This window comes from Globicephala melas, chromosome 9 (genome assembly GCF_963455315.2).
Source record: "Globicephala melas chromosome 9, mGloMel1.2, whole genome shotgun sequence".
NCBI classification, from domain to species: Eukaryota; Metazoa; Chordata; class Mammalia; order Artiodactyla; family Delphinidae; genus Globicephala; species Globicephala melas.
In genome coordinates, this window is record NC_083322.1 from 55,050,000 (window position 1) to 55,065,092 (window position 15,093).

Below are 15,093 nucleotides of genomic sequence, written 5' to 3' on the forward strand. Positions count from 1 at the left end.
TACTGCGGCAGTACTTGCACTCAGTAGGAAACAGTTAATGATTGATTTACAATGACATCCCAGGAAGCCTCCAGTGACCTTTACCTTGCTAAACCCAGTGGTCATTTCTCAGTCCTCAACTTACTTAACCTATTAGCAGCAGTTGCCACAGTTCATCACTCTCTCCTTCACTTTCTTCACTTGGCTGCTGGTTCCTCTTACCAAGCTAGCCACTGTTCTCAGTCTCACTTGCTGATTCCTTTCACCTTCCCTTCCTCTTAGAGTGCTCCAAGACTCAGTCATTCTATCACTTCTCTATCTAAACTTGCCCCCAAGAGCAGCACAGTCTAATAGAAAAATAATGTGAGCCATGAATGCAAACTGCATGTGTAATTTGAAATTTTCTAATAGCTACATTAAAAAAAGCAAAAATAAACTGATGAAATTCATATATATATTATTTAACCCAATACACTCCAAATATTAGCATTTCAAAATATAATCAATATAAATATATTACTTTTAAAAATTGATATATTAATGAGCTATTATTTTTCTTTTTCTTTCAGGAAGCATTTTATCGTTGCTCCAAGTTTAAGAATTTTCACTGACAGAAAATCAACACTTTTAGAAAATTTCCCGTATAAATCTGCTCAGCTTTTGAATCTTGGATTTGTAGCCATATTTCTCTCCAATATAGGCAACCATTCTGTCCATGATGGATAGAACAGTCTTAACCTTCAATTTCAATACTGGGCCTTGACTAAGGAAGCTCTTCAGGACCAGTTTTAATTTAGAAAGAGTGGCTTTGTCTAAAGGAGATGCAGTAGTAACCATGTAAGGTAATTCTCTATGGTGGACACTCATCATTAACATTAATGAGATATTTTAAATTATTTTGTTTTAAATACTGTCTTCAAAATCCAATGTGTTATACTTACAGCATATTTTAGTTCAGACTAGCCATATTTCATATGCTCAATAGCCACCTATGGCTAATGCCTGCTGTATTGGACAGCATGGTCCTGGATGATCTCATCCAAGGCCTTAACTTAAAATGCTATCTATATGCTGATTATTCTCAAATTTATATTTGGACCTCTCTTCTGAACTCCAGACTCAGATATCCAGGAGTATATTTGACATCACTCCTTGGATACCTAATATGTATCTCTAATTTATCATGTTCTCCTCGAAACTTACTCTTCCCCATCTCAGTTACTGGCATCTCCATCATTTCAGTTGCTCAGGCCAAAAACACTGGAGTCAACCTTGACTCCTCTTTTTACCTCAAACTTCATGTTCGATCCACAACTCCTGTGGCACTATTAGTTCCATATTCAAGATATATCCAGAATCTAATTCACTACCACTACCATGGTCCAAACTCCCTGTATCTCTTGTCTAGATTATTGCAGTAGCATCCCAAATGATGCCCCATAGTCCAGTCTCCTCCTAGCAGCCAGATGTCCTTTAATAACATAATCCAGATCATGTTACCCATCTGCTCAAAATTCTCCAGTGGCTCCTGATCTCACTCAGTGTAAAAGCCAGTCCTTATGACCTTCAGAACTCTACAGGATCTGGCCTCCTGTTACTTCTCTGACCGCATCTCCTACTATCCTCCTCCTTGCTCACTCTACTCCAGCCATCCTTGCCTCCTGTTTTTCCTTTAACATGACCGTCAAGTCATGATCTAGCTTCAGGACCTTTAGACTTGCAATATCCTCACTTATCCCCATGGCTCACTCTCTCATCTCTTCCAATTCTCTGCTCAAATATCTTCTCAGGGAATGACTTGAATGAATCATGACATGACATGACATGAATAGCTGTCATAAGGAGGTGGCAGAGCACTAGTGCCACATACTTGCCCGTCTAACAGTACTTAACGCACAATTAACTTTCTACATTTATTGAGTACGCATTATATATAAAACAGACATGTATGATTGGCTGCTCTTAGTAAAGGGAAACATTGAAATAATCTTATTGCTTTAGAAGGTTCTCGAACATTTTAAGCACATACTGGAACAAATGTTTCTTGAACATTTTCAGCACACACTGGAACAAACAGGTGAATTCCTTAGTCACTGAGAAAGCAGCATCTATTAACAAACAGGAATATCTTGTCAGATTATTGTAGGGCTTCCTCCTCTTAGGCAATCAGAATCTACAAACACAGTCCCTCAGTCCAGGCAGTATTTAAATCACTGCAGTATTAGAACACTTGGTTCCAGTCCTAGTTTTGTTTTTTTTTTTTTTTTTGCGGTACGCGGGCCTCTCACTGCTGTGGTCCCTCCCGTTGCGGAGCACAGGTAACGGACGCGCAAGCTCAGCGGCCATGGCTCACGGGCCCAGCCGCTCCGCGGCATGTGGGATCCTCCCGGACCGGGGCACGAACCCGTGTCCCCTGCATCGGCAGGTGGACTCTCAACCACTGCGCCACCAGGGAAACCCCCAGTCCTAGTTTTATTCTTAGTTTGGTAGATGACAAGCTTCTTTTATTGTCTCAATTCTTTTATTCCCATGATAAAATGTTTAATCTCATCCACTTCTCAATTCAGGTTAGGAAAATAGGACTATATACTTGGGTGTTACAAGCTGCCACAATTATGTATGCATTACGAAGTTTGAGAACAAAAAAATCTTTTAAATCTAGGAATTTCTAAATCCGGACTATTTAAAACTAGTCTTCAGTTTGTGGTAGACTTAAGATCTTTAGGTTTTTTCCTTTTTCTTTTTTTAAGCCCAATTTTCACTTAACACCACTTCTGTGATTTAACTGATAGCTTATTTCAGTTCACACCTGCTAGTGTTTCAGTCTAACTTAACCCAAAACAAAGGAGAAACATGATCAACCTGAGAAATCAAAAAGCGTAGTTAGTTCATACCAGGAATGAATTTGAGAGTATGATGATGGGGAAGAAGAAGGAAGTAATGAGGGAACAGATGAAAATAAAGAAAAGAAAGTCATGCTAAATTTATTAAAATGCCTCAGTTCAATCCAACAAGTGTTTATTGTGTGCAAAGCATTACGCTGGTCTTTTTAGTAATGCCAAGATGAGCGAGACAGTGTTTGCCATTAAGGAGGCAGGAGTATGAGGTGAATTAAGAATGGCCACAAATTATTAAAATATCATGCAGAGTACATAAGGGAAATACAAGGAGAAAGAAAACTGACATTAAGGATGTTTTAATATGCCAGGGGCAGTCACATGTTAACTCACATATATTAACAAGCCTTCCAAAACTTCCAGGTAAGCTACAGGAGGATAGGTAACTTGTTCAAGATCATTTAAGCTAGACTGTCTATATTGGCTTCGTCTTCAACCCAGGTTCCAAAGCCTAGGCTCCTTTCAGAACACCATAGTTAAGGGGAAGCTCTGAGGAGGGGTGGGAGAGGATTGTTAGGCTGGAGGTAACAAAGAGATCAGAAAAGTTGTCCCGGACGGCGCGTGAGGTGGGCCTTGAAGATGAACCGGAGACTGGGCAGCCCCGTGGGAGGAAAAGGGAGGAGCTTTCTGCTATGGAAGGAGTGAGGGCTACTGGCTGCTCTCCCAATCCTCCGGGTTGAGCAGTCGTCCAATAGGTCCCCTCCCCGCCCCCCATCTTTTCCTTTGGGGTTTTTCATTGTTCACCAATTTCACCTTTAGGGACCTGTGTTTTCTTTTTTCCCTTGAAATTTTAAACATCTCCATGTTTTAAAAGCGACCAGAGTCCCTTGTACGGTGGTGGGGGTCCGACCGGCGCCCCTGGCGCACCCCCTCTCTCCCACCTCCTCAGCCAGGCCGCCACCTGGGGAGTGGCGTTAGTCCCCGGGGAAGGGGGCTCTCTCCCACCGGTTTCTCGCCTGTGGGCGCAGACGTCTGAGGCCGGGTTGGGGCAGCCCCCGCGGCGGCGCGCGTGGTTGGCGAGGGCGGGGCGGGGTGGGGCGGGACCGCTGGCGCACCTGCCCTGAGCGGCCGGGCTCGCGGCGGCTGCGCGGACAACGTCCCCCTCCTTCCCGTCCCGCCGTGTGTTTACGTGGAGACGAAGATGGCGGCGGCGGTGATGACGCTACCCGTGCGGCCGAAGACGGTCAGCCAGTGAGCGCCGAGACTGGTTCCACTCGAGCGGGGGGGAGCGCCTGGCCCAGCCCTGCTCCTAGGGCCACGGAGCTTGCGGTCGCATCCCCGTGTGAACCGACCTTTCCTTTCTGTCCCGACCCCCTGCCTGTCTTCCCCCAGCCTTCCCCGCAGACGCTATGGAGGACGAAGAGAGACAGAAGAAGCTGGAGGCTGGCAAAGCCAAGGTAAGAGAGCTGGAGGCCGCCCGGCCTGCGCTGGGAGGCGGTGGCTGGGAAGGGTTGGGGAGGGGGCCTGGGAAGCGGAGATCTTAGCAGCTCTGGTGCGTCGCCTGGGGAGGGAGGTGCTGCAGGGTCTGCGTTTTCCCCTCGCCTTCTCTACCTTTTCTAACTGAAAAAACCTGGTGATAAACTACCTAACGGATACTTCCGTGATGATTGGGTGCTGTGGCTCCTTTCTCGTGAATGCCCAAATATTAAAAATCTCTCTTTTACTGTATTGCCATAAGCTGATATTTATTGCTTTTAAATCTACAGCGTTTCGCTTTTTTAGGGAGTTTTCTGGGTTGTGCAGGCATTGTGCTTTTCAGGGTGGGGATTTGGGGCCTTTCTTTATTCGGTAGGGGATTTGTGCGCTCATCATCAGCTTGGCTTTCTTAGGTGGCACCCTGGCACTCTTGGGTGTGTGATTGGCCTGTGACAGCTGCCTCAGCCGTGGCTTGAGAGTGCCACAAGTGCCAGCTGTGAACTTCGCTTTAGGGCCGTTTTTAGAAGCATGGCTTTGTATGTTTGTGTTTGGAGGTCTTTGTCATGGCATGCGCTTTGTATTGTGTGGAATGTTAATGCAGTATGTGAATGGAACTCCTGGGAACGCAAGGTTCCATATTCTAAGCAACACCTATAGAATTCCTGCTTTAAACAATTGAATTGTTTTATATATCTTGTTGAGTCCCAATGTGTGTATGAAAAAACCTGTAAAGCAAACAATGCAAAAGGTATTATTCACTGGGTTTCATGAAAAATTTAACAGACAAAATATAAATTAAATAGAATATTTCTTTAAAAAATTACATGTTTGAACATATTTTTTGTCTGGCCTCAAAGGCTCCCTTCCTCCCGATAATGAAATTACCGTTTTTAGACTATATTTTGGCTTATTAGAGATCAGTGTTAGTAACCATACTTGCACCTCAATTAAATTATAATATAGTTAACTGTTTCTTCTCTCTTCCTCACCTTCTCCTTCCTCCAAATAAATAAACGAGACTGGGTCTGTGATTTCAGTAATCACTGAAGGGCCATACTGCAGAGATACAGTGGTAGATGCTTAGCACAAGTTTCTTAAATTAATATAAACATATGAACTAGCTTCATATTATCTAAGGTCAAAGTGTAAGTGCTTGTATGTTATCGGGTAGATTATTACTTTAGGATCTATACATGGAAGGAAAAGGGTATCGAGGCATCTTTAGAAGCCCAAAGTTGCTTACATTTCTGTAGTCTGAGGGTCTGAGTGTGATCTGTGAATCCAAGACAGTGGAGGTAAAGTGTGTACCCCCTTCCAAAAGCATCGAAGTTCTGTTCTAATTAGACATTTTGTTTGTCTGTTTGTTACCTGAGAATTTTTACTGTCTCCAGAAGTATCTTTCCTAAGTATATGTGAAGCAGTCCAAAAAACATAGTTTACTTTGGACAACACATTTCATAATAGAGGATTTATTTAAATTGCTTTGATTTGGCAAAAAAGAATTCTAGTTTCTTTGTGTGTATGTGTGTTTTTTGTCTTTCAAAATTCTGCCTATGGGATAAAAATCTCCTTTTAACATTCACTTTTATTGTAGAAGATTATCTTCTAGAATAGATCCCAATTTTTCCAGTCAGAAATAAATCTGTGAGACATGTAAGGCAAGATACATTTGCTGGAGCATTGGCGACACAATATAAAAATGCAGGAACGAACTTCAAAGACAATATTAGGAGAATCGTTTTCTAAACTATATTAGTGTGATGGAATATTATTCAGCTGTTAAGGTTATGAAGACTGATAGGAACATGGAAAATAGGTGAAAACGGCATCATCAAAAATAGTGTAGACATTACTTCATTTGTATAAATGTGTGCTTTTAGATTAGGACTTAAAAACTTTGGATTGTAAGTGTAAGGTCGTTCAGCAAACCTGTATCGAACTGCTGTTTTATACCAAGAGCCAGAGATAACAGAGGTGGTGATAGTCTCTGCTTTCATGTTGCTCAGTTTAGTGGGACGGACAGACACTGGGTAATAAGTAGAATGAGAGAGATGGTATAGTAGGATATTGGGCGAATTTTTTCATTTGGTAAAATGTGTTAAATGTTGCTACCTCGTTTTTAAGACTGTTTTACAAAGAAAGCTCTTGATGTTAATGCAGTCTAGCATAATATCTATCAGATAGTGAGTACTCAGTAAATATTTGCTTAGTGAATTAATGAGCAGAATGACTATGAATTGTTAATGGGTGCTACTTTACTAGCATGTTGTAATTTAATAACAGTATTCCAGAATTCTCTTAATTGGAAGTATCTTATTGCTGGCATTAGAAATCTCTTAAAATCATCATTTCTAAAACTTATTCAGACACTTGGTTCTCTAAATGTCTTGTTTGTTCATTGGACTTAAATATTGTATTTGATAGTCTAGTTTTACAAACCACAACTTGTAAATTTTTTACTTGGTTTTTGGTAAGCTGTTCATTGGAAAACTTCCTTCCTTGCTCCATCTCCTGTGCCTCCTCCCCTAACTTGCTGTTTTAGATTTGCTGTGACTAGAGAACCCAGTAACTGAGCTTGATACAGTGGTTTGTAATAACCAAGCATTGATGGAGCCTGGTGAATGGGCTTTATGACAGTTTAGTTCTTCTGCTACCTGTTGGTTTTTTCGTTTGCTGTTGGGTCCTCAGCTACTTCCTCAGTGTTGATGTAGTAAGAAGCCTGACCCGTGGAGATGTGAGACATTACTGCATTAAGTAAATATTTTCAGAGCTGGGCTTCCCTGGTGGCGTAGTGGTTGAGAGTCCGCCTGCCGATGCAGGTTCGTGCCCCGGTCCGGGAAGATCCCACATGCCGCGGAGCGGCTGGGCCCGTGAGCCATGGCCGCTGAGCCTGCATGTCCGGAGCCTGTGCTCCGCAACGGGAGAGGCCACAACAGTGAGACGCCCGCGTACGGCAAAAAAAAAAAAAAAAATTTCAGAGCTGGGCTAACACCCCTGCAAGGTGCTGACAGCGACGGTACTACATAGGCTGTCCTTGTGTTGATCCAAACTATTCTAACTTCACTTTAAATGACTTCATTTTTTCCCAAGTAAAATTATTTACAGTATTATGTGAAGAAAGTATTGTAATATTAGCTAACAAAATTAGAGGACAGTTATGTATTTAGTATAAAATTACTTCTGCAAATTCACCTTAGGTATACTTTTTAACATTCTACTAATGTAGTAGAATTCAGTAAAACCAAAGTTTTTAATCAACTATTCAGCATTTTATATAATTGGCATTATTTGTTGAATAATTATTAAAAATTTTTGCCTATTGCATTCAGTAAATACTGATCATATGATTTTTATTTGTTTAATGAGCATTTTCAGTTTGGAAAGTAGTGCCAATTGTATGCAAAAAAGGACGGTGCTCTGTGCAACCTTTATATTAGGTTATTGATAACAGGACTTTTCAATTACTTTTTCCACTCAGATAGACAAAGTTAGTTATGGTGTACAATTGTTCTTTGCATATTTCAGACACAGTGCTCCACCACTAAGAAAGTTGCTCTCCCTCCTTGTTTCTTTTAAACTTTCTAGATTTTAATTCTTAGATGTGACATAGCTTGCTTAGCTTTCAAAGTGGATACAGGAGTTTGATACCTTCAACATTTATTGCAACAGTGGTGCATTGTCTGTGACTTAAAAACTAATTAATGAACTTTAGGCTTTGTTGGGAAAAAAACAAAGCAAAACATGATTTTTAGATTATGAGCTTTAAGAGAGAATATGGAGGAAAGAATGGGCAGAACAGGTTTCTTGAAGTATATATTGAAGAAAGGTTTTTAAGGCCATTCCAAGAAGTGGCAGGAACAGGGATAGAGAAGTGGTTGGGTAAAAAAGATCCTTAAGATCCAGTGCAAATGAAGCAACTGACAAAGGATTAATCTCCAAAATTTATAAGCAGCTCATGCAGCTCAATAACAAAAAAACAAACAATCCAATCCAAAAATGGGCAGAAGACCTAAATAGACATTTCTCCAAAGAAGATATACAGACTGCCAACAAACACATGAAAGAATGCTCAACATCATTAATCATTAGAGAAATGCAAATCAAAACTACAATGAGATATCATCTCATACCAGTCAGAATGGCCATCATCAAAAAATCTAGAAACAATAAATGCTGGAGAGGGTGTGGAGAAAAGGGAACACTCTTGCACTGCTGGTAGGAATGTGAATTGGTACAGCCACTATGGAGAACAGTATGGAGTTTCCTTAAAAAACTACAAATAGAAGTACCATATGACCCAGCAATCCCACTACTGGGCATATACCCTGAGAAAACCATAATTCAAAAAGAGTCATGTACCAAAATGTTCATTGCAGCTCTATTTACAATAGCCCGGAGACAGAAACAACCTAAGTGTCCATCATTGGATGAATGGATGAAGAAGATGTGGCACATATATACAATGGAATATTACTCAGCCATAAAAAGAAACGAAATTGAGTTATTTGTAGTGAGGTGGATAGACCTAGATTCTGTCATACAGAGTGAAGTAAGTCAGAAAGAGAAGGACAAATACCATATGCTAACACATATATATGGAAGTTAAGAAAAAACAAATGTCATGAAGAACCTAGGAGTAAGACAGGAATAAAGACACAGATCTACTAGAGAATGGCCTTGAGGATATGGGGAGGGGGAGGGTAAGCTGTGACAAAGCGAGAGAGTGGCATGGACATAAATACACTACCAAATGTAAGATAGCTAGTGGGAAGCAGCTGCATAGCACAGGGAGATCAGCTCTGTGCTTTGTGACCACCTAGAGGGGTGGGTTAGGGAGGGTGGGAGGGAGGGAGACGCAAGAGGGAAGAGATATGGGAACATATGTATATGTATAACTGATTCACTTTGTTCTAAAGCAGAAACTAACACACCATTGTAAAGCAATTATACTCCAATAAAGATGTTAAAAAAAAAAAAATAAGATCCAATGAAGAGAGGTTTGGCAAGGAGGTCTGTGGTGTCCTGTCAGTGAAACTGAAAGTCGAATGAGCACATGGAAAAGAGGAAGTGAAAAAGATAGGACATATCCAAGTGACTGGAATATGACAAGATTGGGGCAAAAATTATTTTCAAACAAAACACCTCTTATTTTTATATATAAAAAAGTTTGTCGTAAGAACTAAACTGTGACCGTAAAATGTTTATCTGTTATAGGCTACTGATTATTGAAATGTAAGTGAATTTCTTCTAATATGGAAGCTAAAAAAGGTTCTCATGGTAAATTGTTAAACATTAAATGGTAAGGAACATTATTTATATTTATTTCTCAATTCATTTCCATTGAAATTGGACATCTTATTGCCTTAGTTAGCATCTCTTTAAAAAGTTTAATTTGGAAAGCTTCAGAATTTTTTAAAGTTTCTTTATAAACTTATAAAGGTTGTTTTACATCTGGGGCATGGCATCTATTCTATGTGTATATGCTATTTGTCGTACAAGAACGGGCACTAGGTCTTTGGAGACATTTACTGGCTTATTTGTTCAACTAACAGTTTTGAACGCCTACAACTGCAGCTATGGACTTTTACTTGGCAAGCACTTATTTAAATTATCATGAAGTCTGTGCCTTATTGTCTGTGGGAATAATCCTGTCACAGTCCATGACTCTTAGCAGGTGTTTTGAAGAATAAATGCGGTGATGGTTGAGAGCTTTTTGAGTTCTTCTGGTGCTAGATATAAAGAATCTATGATTTTTTAATTTTTACTTGAGGTGGAAGTCATATAAAAATTAACCATCTTAAAACAATTCAGAGGCATAACAGTTCAGCGTTGTACAACCACTTCTATCTAGTTCTGAAACATTTTTATCATCCCAGAGTAAAGCCCTGTATCCATTAAGAAGATACTCTTCATTCCCTACTTCCCCCAGCCTCTAGCAACCACCAATCTGCTTTCTGTTTCTATCGGTTTACCTATTCTACATATTTCATATAAATGTAATCATATACTGTTTGACCCTTAATGTCTGTTTTTTTTTTCACTTAGTATAATGTTTTTAAGGTTCATCAGTGTTATAGTATGCATCAGTTCTTCATTTCCTTTTATGGCTGAATAATATTTTGTTGTATGTATATACCACATTTTGTTTATTTATTCATTGATGGGCATTTGAGTTGTTTCTACCTTATGGCTTTTGTGAATAGTGCTGCTTTGAAGATTCATATGTAGTATTTGAGTACCAGTTTTCATTTCCCTTGGGTCTATATCTAGGAGTAGAATTTCTGGATCATATGGTAATTCAATGTTTTTTGAGGAACCACCAAACTTTTTCCATAGTGCCTGTATCTATTCCCACCAGCAGTGTATGAGGGTTCTAATTTCTCATATCCTCACCAACACTTATTGTTTTCCATTTTTTTAAGTATATTTGTTTTATTTTTATTTTTGGCCGTGTTGTGTCTTCGTTGCTGCGCGTGGGCTTTCTCTAGTTGGAGCAAGCGGGGGCTACTCTTCATTGCGGTGCGGGGGCTACTCTTCATTGCGGTGGATGGGCATCTCATTGCGGTGGCTTCTTGTTGCAGAGCACAGGCTCTAGTTGCGTGGGCTTCAGTAGTTATGGCATGTGGGCTCAGTAGTTGTGGCTCGCGAGCTCTAGAGTGCAGGCTCAGTAGTGGTGGCGCACAGGCTTAGTTGCTCCGTGACATGTGGGATCTTCCCGGACCCAGGCTCCAACCCGTGTCCTCTGCATTGACAGGCAGATTCTTAACCACTGTGCCAGCAGTGAAGCTCCTCTATTTTTTTAAAATTATAGCTATTCTAGTGGGTGGGAAGTGGTATCTCATTTTGCTTTTGCGCTTTAATTTCCTAATGACTAAGGATGTTGAACATCTTTACATGTGCTTATTGGCCGTTTGTCTGTCTTTGGAGAAATGTCTATTCAAGTCCTTTGCCCATTTTTTAATTCTGTTGTTACCAACTTCTTTTACATAATATTACTGATTATTACTTATTATATTTATCTTACATATATATTTATATACTGAGAGGGAGAGAGAGGGAGAAACATGCAGTCAGACAGGTGATGGAGAGAGGTAGAGAGAGATACACGTCTCCATAGGATCATCTTCCATCTTTTTTTTAGGCCTTCTGGGCTATGCCAAAATTTAAACTGTTCCTTCCTTTGCATAAGTTCCTGGTAGTTTGATTAGAGCATAATGCTAAAGTTTGAATTCTGTGTGGGCCAGTGAGTCATTTCATTCCATAGCCAGTTGTTTTACAAGTGCATGCAGCTGGTTCCAGAGGCACCTATTGGGTTTTTTGCTTGACCATTACCAATCCATTTTCACTATGGGAAAAAAACCCTAATCTTCTTTAGTAACAAAAAGACCTGCCATTTTCATATGTGAACACAATAGATCTGTACAGATATTTTACTGGTGTAACATACTTTTCTTGTCATGTTGACTCCCCTTTTACTTCTAGAGTTTTTGTGGTCATGGTCACCAAAATATAACTTAGGATACTTAATGCTTATCTAGGTACACTGCATAAAGCTGTGGTCGATTTGCATGTGGATTTAATGCTGTTAAAAACAGAATTGTTCCAGAAGTGGTTTTGCCTAAGTTATTTATTTAAATCTATAGATTCTTTTGTACCATGAAAAATTCCTTCATTCTCTTTGTTTCATGAACAGTGTGGTGTTTGTTTTCAGTTGCCATCAGGGTTATGATTCTTACTGTGGTTTGCTGTTCACTGAGATTCTTATGTGGTCTAAAAGTTTCTCTGTAAGTCTAACTTTTTTTTCCTTTTAAGAAATCATTTCTTAAAGCCCCCAAATTTACTTCTTTTCTTGTAAGAGGTCATTTCTCAAAGCCCCCCAAATTATTAATTTTCACTAGTAAGAACTATACTAAACTATTCAAAATCCTAATCTATAAAGATTTGAATTTATAAATTGTATTAATTGAATAGGTTCTCTGGTTACAGAGCTATGAAAAACTAACAGGGTGTAAAGTCTAGAATCTCTTTCCTTCTTTTTCTTGATACTGAACACACAAAATTAGTAAACAAAATTCCTTGTTTGCTAGGGCTCATTCATTGTGGACTCTGATTAGACTGTATTTATTCCTCAAGGGTCTCACTTTTTCAAGTTGATACTGCCTTATTGTTTCCCCAGGGAAGATAGGAACAGGGACCAGTTATAACTAAAAATGTTCTTCAGATTTATGAAAAAGCAAGTTTAATGTATGAAAGTGTGTAAGAGGATGCAGGGGAAAGAGATGCAGGGATTTGCGATGGGCATGGGGCAGTGATCTGAGTTAATTACTACACCACTTATGGTCTGTTGACTGTGTATGTATAAGTTGATTTCTAAAGTCAAATAAATAAGTATTTGCTGTAAAGGGCAAAGTATTAGAAAATGTGTAAAACCTGCATTAGCAAATATTTGCTGGGAGTTTATATATGAAATAATAGGTTTTGGCTGAAAGTTATAGAAACTTTTCAAAGATAACTTAAAATATTGGGACTATTTTAATGTACAACCATCTACATTTGCCAAACTGATATTTAATTTTTAATTTGTATAAATTCCTCTTCTAATGAAAATATATGTCTGAGCATTTCTACTCCCTTTAACAAGAGAACTCTCACTTTTCCATTTTAACCAATAGCAATTTTTAGTAAAGTTTGAGAAAAAGAGAAGATAGTAATTTGGGATTTTTTTTTTAGGTGAGAAGAATATATATATATTTTTTAATTAAAAGGGTGAAATGCAGTATAAGTAATTTTAATAGGCATTGGTGTTTTAGTCTTATGACAGGAGTCTATATAGTCTTTTTTTCCCTCTGTGATTTGGATTTAAAATTTTTAATGTTTGGGACTTCCCCAGTGGCGCAGTGGTTAAGAATCTGCCTGCCAATGCAGGGGACACGGGTTCGATCCCTGGTCCGGGAAGATCCCACGTGCCACAGAGCAACTAAGCCTGTGTGCCACAACTACTGAGCCTGTGCTCTAGAGCCCGTGAGCCACAACTACTGAGCCCGTGTGCCATAACTACTGAAGCCTGTGTGCCCTAGAGCCCACGCACCACAACTACTGAGCCCACATGCTACAACTACTGAAACTCGCATGCTCCAGGGCCCACGTGCTGCACCTACTGAGCCAGCGTGCTGCAGCTAATGAAGCCTGCATGCCTAGAGCCCATGCTCCGCAACAAGAGAAGCCACTGCAGTGAGAAGCCCGGGCACCGCAAGGAAGAGTAGCTCCGGCTCACCACAGCTAGAGAAAGCCCACGCGCAGCAAAGAAGACCCAATGCAGCCAAAAATAAATAAATAAATAAAATTTTAATGTTCTTGTTTTCTGTCTTATGTGCCATCGTATTTTTGAGGCTCAGTAGTTTATACCTATTGAGAAAGCATCTCAGTTGAAAACTAAAACCCTTTGAATTATTCTGCAATTATCTTCCTGTATCCTGTGTACTCATAACCCAATCCCATTAATTGTTTTTTATTCAAAATTTGTCTTCTACTTAGCCTTTTTCTTCCCATTCTAACACCACAACCCAATAGGCCCACATTATCTCACCTTCTGTTTGGTTTCCGGGAGTTACTCTCCTTTACCTTTCAGAGCCAACCAATCACCACATTCTGCTGATTTTACCTTCTAAATATTTCTTGATTTATCCCCACTTCTGTTTCTACCTCATTGTCTTTCACTTGGACAGTGGGAAGGTTGACAGTGGAAGATAGAAGAGTATGAATTTGTGATGATAGTAGCTACCGATTTTTGAGCACTTTCTAATGCTAGGCATTATGCTAAGCGTTTTACATTCATTTTCTTATTTAATCCTTATAACTATTCTAACAGCTGTGGATACTGTTTCTATCCCTATTTCATAGGTGGGAAAACTAGAGAGGTTAAGTAATTTGCACAAAGTCATGGTGGCAGAACAAGGATTCAAACCCACTCTGACCCAAGAGATTGTGTTCTTAACTTCAGCCCTGCACTGGCTAAACAGTGATCCTTGATCACTGTTTAGGAGGTAAGATTGAGAGGCCTTGATAATTGTTGTAAAGGGTAAGAGAGATGCTATGATCTGAATGTTCATTTCCCCCTAGAAATCATACGTAGCGATCGTACCACCCAAGGTGATTGTATTAGGAGGTGGCACCTTTGGGAAATGACTAAGTCATGAGGGCAGAGCCCTCATAAATGGGATTACTGCTCTTACAAAAGAGAGATTCCTTGCCCCCTTCACCATGTGAGGCTATAGCAAAACGATGGCCATCTGTGAACTGGAAAGTGGGCTCTCACCAGGCACCAGATCTGCTGGTTCCCTGATCTTGGACTTACAGCCTCCAGAACTGTGAGAAACAGATTTCTGATGTTTATATGCCACCCAGTCTATGATATTTTGTTATAGCAGCCCAAACAGACTAAGATAAGAGAAGACTCTAGTTTTCTGACTTGAGCAACTTAAGGTATGTAGGTGCTGGTCTCTGAGATAGGGGAACATGGACAAATTTGGGGGAAAAGAGGATTTGAGTGAAATGGGTCTCTGAGATAGGAAATGTGGGCATTTTTGGAGGGTAACAAATATTTTAGTAAGATGAAGATGACTTTTGTTTTGGATACATTGAGTCAGAGGATATCCTAGAAGAGTGGCCCAGTGTAAAACTGAATATGAGTCTGTTCCTTTAGAAGGCCATGCTAGAGAAATATTTGGTTTAAAGATACTGGCTGACACTCTGGGAGTGGGGAGTTCACTCAAGATGACGACTAAATGGGATACTGAGAGTT

The 15,093-nt window shown here is 39.9% G+C and overlaps 1 protein-coding gene across 10 annotated transcripts in view; it reads left to right on the forward strand.

Annotated features, from left to right (window-relative positions):
• The first annotated feature begins 4,044 nt into the window (after window positions 1-4,044).
• The window catches only part of AKAP9 (A-kinase anchoring protein 9), a 144,712-nt gene continuing 133,663 nt past the window's right edge, over window positions 4,045-15,093 (forward strand). For 6 of the 10 annotated variants that reach the window (XM_060304571.1, XM_060304572.1, XM_060304578.1 and 3 more), the window contains exon 1: window positions 4,045-4,273. In XM_060304571.1, coding sequence (XP_060160554.1) covers window positions 4,226-4,273 — 48 coding nt within the window. In that variant the 5' untranslated portion in view covers window positions 4,045-4,225. The remainder of the gene's footprint in view (window positions 4,274-15,093) is intronic. The other 4 variants (XM_060304574.2, XM_060304575.2, XM_030857308.3 and 1 more) reach the window with 1 other exon arrangement.